This window comes from Bactrocera latifrons, unplaced genomic scaffold (assembly GCF_001853355.1).
Source record: "Bactrocera latifrons isolate USDA-ARS-PBARC rearing strain unplaced genomic scaffold, ASM185335v1 scaffold_1003, whole genome shotgun sequence".
NCBI classification, from domain to species: Eukaryota; Metazoa; Arthropoda; class Insecta; order Diptera; family Tephritidae; genus Bactrocera; species Bactrocera latifrons.
The window spans coordinates 28900-35369 of record NW_017534413.1 but is presented as its reverse complement, the minus strand read 5'-3'; the positions used below and the strand labels follow the sequence as shown (position 1 = coordinate 35369).

The window sequence follows — 6470 nt, the reverse complement described above, 5'->3', positions numbered from 1 at the left end:
CCTTATCAGTGTGACTTTAGGCCTGGACAATCAACAACTGACCAAATATTCACCATGTGCTTTATCTTCAAAAAGAGCCGTGAAAAGAAGATCAACACACACCATCTCTACGTTGATTTCAAAGGTGCTTTTTGCGTATATAATACGTTATGTAATAATTTTATTTATTTTTAGGATATCAAATGCTTAGGAGCAGCATTACAGCATATTAGTTAAAACAATATATATATATTTTTGTATACAACCGATTTTGCACCGTGAGGTTTGCTTTCAGACATCTCAAATTTGTGAGGTAATTGAAAAGTTTGAATAGTTGTTGGGCGTGATCGATGGGGTACGTACTACATGTAAATACGTTTGTGTGTACGCATAATAATTGCGCAATCACAAACACACAAGTGGGATTCTCTTGGTCTTGCAAGGGAATCTGGTCAATTAATTGTAAATGACTATTGTGCATGGCTAGTGTGAATTGGCGCACCTTCTGCATTCATTCTTTGCAAAAAAACTGTGACAAATTTTTATAATTTAAATAGAAATTATAAAATCTATTTAAAATTTACCTTCCTCAACAATTTAACCAAAATATGGATTTAAGAAAATTGACAGCTAGCACAGGGTTGCTATTATTTTTTTACGTGTCTTTGCACGTATTTTCAAATAATAAATAAATAAAAAATAAAAATGGAAAAATTGATCGCTGTATCTTATAGTGGTACGATATAGGCGGTTGAGCGACAAATGAGCAGCTTCTTTGGGAGAAAGAGATGTGTGCAAAATTTAAGATCGAAATCTTAAAAAACTTAGGCATTCGTTGGTGTCGATGCTTCCTCCTAGATTGTTTACTTATTTTTGTTACTATAAAATGTTAGTTACATTTAATAACTGTGAGACTAAAGGCTAAATTTAAGTTAATAATGGAATAATTGAAATTCAAAATAATTCAACATTTTAAATATATATTGTTACTGGTTTTATCATGTGCATATCATCTGAATGATTGTATCTATTTTTGTATTCTATAGTTTGATACTCACAGTGTAATAAAATAATTGCTGCATATCTTGTGATCTATCATCATCTTCCTTATTAAATGAAGATTAAACCCACGATTTTAATGACCTAAATCGAATAATTTTCCGAAAAATTTGAGTTGAATGACTACTATCTATAAAAAGTTTCACTTGTGTGCTTTATACTGCAAAACCAAATATATTAGCAAAAACTAACAATGGCACAAGCTTTTCTTTACCAGAGAGTTATTAAAATATCTACATATATAAAATTGCTACACAATATACACTTTTTTCTCAAAATTATTATTTATTTTTCTATTATTACCCTTCCCATATATTAGGTTAACCTTATTATCGCAGTTATAATCGCGCCATGCTCATCTTTTCAACATTTTGATTTATGGTAAATGGTTAAAATCAAATAAGAATTTATTTTACAAATAACATGAACATTAAGAATAATTAATTAAACAATTTTATTAGATATATACACACTATATAACTTTTTATTTATATCTGCAGCAGGTATTTAAGATATTTTGTTTTGATTTCAGGAGAATTCATGTATCTTGTGTTCCAATCGTGCTCATTAATATGAATCACTTTGTAGCCCATCATTTCTAAATGTTTTGTTTTAAGGTGTTCAGGTCCACGCAATGCTGTCAGATCGTTTTCACAAAAAGAATCTAATCGCAGCAACAGTATTGCAAATCTAATTTAAATATAATATCACTAATTATACGATTCAGTGCATAAACAATAAAATAAAAAAAAAACTTACTTTGTTATGCGATCTAATATTGTTGTTTCTGCTGGAGCTGGAATAGGCTTACGATTTTTATCGAAGTGTATTACAAAATCAATCTGCAAGACAAAACGAAAAAAATATATATGTTCGAATTGAGAAAGATACTGTACGGGTGGAATTAAATAAAAATGTCTTTCAATCTTATGCGTCTACATTTGTGATGATCTATTTGTGTAGTGAATACCTGCCTAAACACTGAAGATATATGTATGTATAACATCTTTGTAGTTTTATTAGGGTTTATCATAATACATACATACATACATTAATATACAATATTAATGTCAACATTTTTTAATCGTATGTCGTAATCTGCGCTGCCACATATTCGATATAATCTTAATTTTAATTATGCTTCCTTCTCTCTGTTAACAATGGGTTACTTAAAATAAATTCTATGTCATATTGCGTTTTCGTTGTTGTTGTTATATTTAATTCAATTCCGTTTAATAATATAGCATACTCCTATAAACGCACCAACTTCATGTTTGATATGCTTAATTTTATTAAGTTCTCAATAAATAATAACCTCAAAACTACGATTTCATATCGAGTTCACTAAATTTTGCTGTTTCGTATGATTACGCATTCAAGCTTCTTGAATGCCAAACTTGCAAGTCCTGTAAAGTTATCTTGGTCTGCAACACTTGCTTGGTTTTGTAAAACAGCTAGTTTCCCTAAATTTTTGGTGATATGATAAAGGCGCCATTTTAGGGATAGATAACGTTAGCATTCGCGTTTATAAAATGGATTTAAGAACGCAAAATCGCACTTAAAAAGTGGCCAGTCTTGATTTGAATCCGATGGATCCTTTGGGGGTACAAATAATTAAAAATTTGGAGACAAAAAGCCCAAAAATAACTTTATTGGGCTCTATATGGTATAAAATTGGGCAATCAAGAAGCTTGCGAAAATTTTGATGATGCGAAATAGCAAAATTGAGCGAACTCGATGTGAAATCTTAATTTGCTCTGTAATGGGTTCGAATTCTTATAGGGTACTCCATACGAATTGTACTTGTATAAATGCACAGCTCAATGGCATTGGTAACAGCAATTTAAAGCTGGCTGAAAAATAAGAATTTCAACTACAGAACTGTGTGGATGATGAATGATATACAGTCAAAGAAGGCATTACTTGATATCCATAAGGTGTAATGTGATTACAACTGAAGAAACTATCATCGCTTAAAACTGCATTCAGGAGATTTTTGACATCGTCGCCAAATTTGCTTCGATTTTTATGTTCTAAAAGAAAACAAAAATAAATATTAGTCATTTCACAAATAAAATTAAATAAAATGTAAATATATATATATATATGGATTTTTTTCGAGGAGATTGAGAATAAAGCGTTCCGTATCATCATTATTGTATAAGCAATGGCATGTGCCACTTGCTCACTAAAAAAACTTCTATAGGGCACCTTAGGGTGGCGTTACATATTACTTTGAATATGCATATGTAGGTTGTATACAAAGAATTAAGTATGCAATTAAACAATAACTAAATATAGTAATAGAAAAATGTGGGTGAAAAGCATAAAATGAGACCTCGACGGGATACCATTCATATTTAATAAGATATGTATTTATTTGCGAATATAATGACCAATATAAATGGTATAAACTTTATTATTATTTATTATTTAATTTTGTGTACAATTACTTTAATTTTTTGTATATTTAAATAAAATCAAATTTTAAATATGTACAAATAGATATACATATGGATTCCGAACGGTGTTGTGTTCAATTAATCTCAGCGACAGTTCTCAGATGTGGTATGTTGTCCTAGAGTGCGCCTGTTTTTCCTAGGTAGAGGGTGTATACATGTATGGAGATGTTTAGGTCATTTGAACACTTATAATGAGGTGAGGTGTTCCTTAACTAGCCAAGAGCGCACATTTAATGATCTCAGGTTAACTATACTATAGTAGAGGAGAAAAGGCTACGTCTTCTTCGCTCTCTTTTCTTTTCATGAAATCCCGTACACACGCGGTACTTGGGAGAAATCATTTAGGACGCTTCTATATTATTTGTATAAGCAATCACCTTGCAATCTAGATCTAGTTGTGAGCACATCGTTGGTCATGAAGAAAAAAAGGGCATTAGATTAATTATTGGACTTCAATTATTTCAATTATTTTCGGCACCGAACTGTAGTATATCCTAGAATAAATCTTCACTTACTGTTCATATATCACATCATGCTTACTTATCAGCAAAGCCGAAATTCTACTAAATATAAACATCTATCTGTATATTAATATACATACATACATACATACATATATGTATACCTAATGCATTTACATACAATGCACATCTAATAATAATAAAGATGCATGGGGACACAAGTCATAAATTTATAGATGAGATAACATCAAGATTGATAGAGAAGGAGATTACGCAATGCGCATGTTTGCTTTCAGTCAGCTGTTCTTGATGACGTCACGGTTGACTTATTATTCGCCCGCGCCTTTGCATGTGAATTGGAATTGTATTTTCGGGTGTAGTATTAATTGTGAAGTTTTATATTTTTTAAAATGAGTTGTGCAGTGTTCGGATGCAATAATAACAATGTTAAAAATAGTGCGACGAAATGGAGATTTTTCCATTTCCCTTAGGATAAAACAGTACTAAAATGGTGGATTAATTTTTGTGCACTCGCGACAGAAGCCTTCGAAAGAAATTTGCAGTTTGAAATGGGTAATTATAGCATTTTGATTACAATAATTTTTCTTTTATAACCAAACACTGTTTCTCTTTAAATTCGCGGAGTCTAACGAAGTTGCTACCTATCGCTTTTCTCACGTTAACCAGATTAACTCCTGCAGAGGCTAATGAAGGGCAGAAAAGGATGAAGTCTCGTTTAAACCAGGACGTTTTAGAAAATTTGTTTGGCGTTATCAGGTTAAAAGGCGGTCTTCCCGATCACCCTGAGAGGAAGGAGTTCCATCAAGACAGATGGAAGAAATTTTTAAGTCGACAACACCCCAGATATGGAAGGGAATTACTTATTAACTACAGAAAACATTCTTATATAAAAATGTTTTCATGTTAACAAATATTTAATATTATATTTTTGCAGGTAGTATTTTTCAACGTGTGTCACTTGATCTAAATTCCGCTGACCCAATTGAAAAAAATTACGACTTGAAGATTCTCAACAACGACGGAGGGAGCCTTGCAAGCAGTATTTTACGACTTAAATGGTACTGATTTGCATATACATATGTACAAATTACGTCCAGAAGCACTTAGATTTAAGTAATTTTGTTAATTGTAGCATCAAAGTAAAATAATTGTTTTTCATAGCTAGAATGTATTTTAGGATTCGTTCTTTAAATAAAAACTTAATTGAAAATATGTACAGCAAAAAAAGAAAATTAAATAACACAATAAAGTGTAGAAAATAATGTAATATGTAGAAAATGTTCACTATAAAATAATCACAAATAAATAAATCTAAGCTAACATTATATATACATACAATATATTTAATTAAAAAATAATAATTTCACTTGAAAAAGACTTAGTAGTGAATATAATTATTAATAGCTGAAAATAAAAGAGTGAAAAAAGATTATAAAAGACAAATACCTGAAAATAAACAATAATTACATTGAATTTGTAATATCTAAAAGAAAAAGAAAGATTAATTGTATAAAATGATAATAATATTTTAAAGAAAGGATTAATATTATCTGAAAAAATAAAATGGAGGATGGAGTCTTGTGTAGAAGTTCACGCAAGTGAGGAAAGTTCTCTGATCGCCATTCACTTGGGAGTGGCCAGAAACGATTCTTTTACTACAGTGGCCATATAAAGGAGCGCAAGTTTGGTGTGGGATTCGTGGTGGGAGAGATTCCATCGCCGAGTACTATCATTCACTCCGGTGAATGAACGTCTGGCCACAATCCGCATCAAAGCGAAGTTCTTCAACATATCGCTGATTTGCGCCCACGCCCCGACGGAAGAGAAGGACGATGTGACCAAAGATGCCTTTTATGAGTGCTTGGAACGCCCTTATGAGAGCTGCTCCGCCACGATATCAAAATCGTGCTTGGGGACTTTAATGCCAGGGTGGGCAAAGAAGGTATCTTAGGCACTACGGTCGGTAAATTCAGCCTTCACGAGGAAACCCCGAAATATGGTTATCTGTAGTACTAGGTTCCAGCATAAGAAAATACATCAAGGTACCTGGCTGTCTCCGGATCGAAAAACCACCAACCAGATCGATCATGCGTGCTCTCCGAGGTCCTAAAATCGACTCGGACCACTACCTTGTTGCAGCCAAGATTCGCACCCGCCTCTGTGCAGCAATAACCGCACGCCACCAAACACAAGGAAGGTTCGACGTCGAGAAGCTGCAATCACAATAGACAGCCGACCGATTTTCTACCCGGCTTGCACTCCTGCTCTCTGAGAGCACTCGTCAACAACTCGGTATAAGGGAACTGTGGGACGGCATATCAAACTCCTTACGTACAGCTGCAACCGAAACCATTGGTTTTCGAAAAGTGCAAAAGAACAGCTGGTACGACGCAGTGTCGCAGCGGAGAGAAAACAGGCTGCCTACCTCGCAACGGTACGATCGACCACAACACGTGCGGGATGGGATAGATACCGAGAGTTGAAGAGG

The 6470-nt window shown here is 33.1% G+C and overlaps 1 protein-coding gene across 5 annotated transcripts in view; it reads right to left on the bottom strand.

The window, feature by feature from the left end:
• Positions 1–1413: 1413 nt before the first annotated feature.
• The window catches only part of LOC108967593, a 25317-nt gene continuing 20260 nt past the window's right edge, over positions 1414–6470 (bottom strand). For 2 of the 5 annotated variants that reach the window (XM_018931119.1, XM_018931154.1), the window contains exons 7-9: positions 2962–3071; positions 1798–1880; positions 1414–1728 (exon numbers count right to left, since the gene is read on the bottom strand). In XM_018931119.1, the coding sequence (XP_018786664.1) occupies positions 1527–1728; positions 1798–1880; positions 2962–3071 (395 nt within the window). In that variant the 3' untranslated portion in view covers positions 1414–1526. Of the gene's footprint in view, positions 1729–1797; positions 1881–2229; positions 2892–2961; positions 3072–6470 lie in introns of those variants that run through there. The other 3 variants (XM_018931137.1, XM_018931128.1, XM_018931145.1) reach the window with 3 other exon arrangements.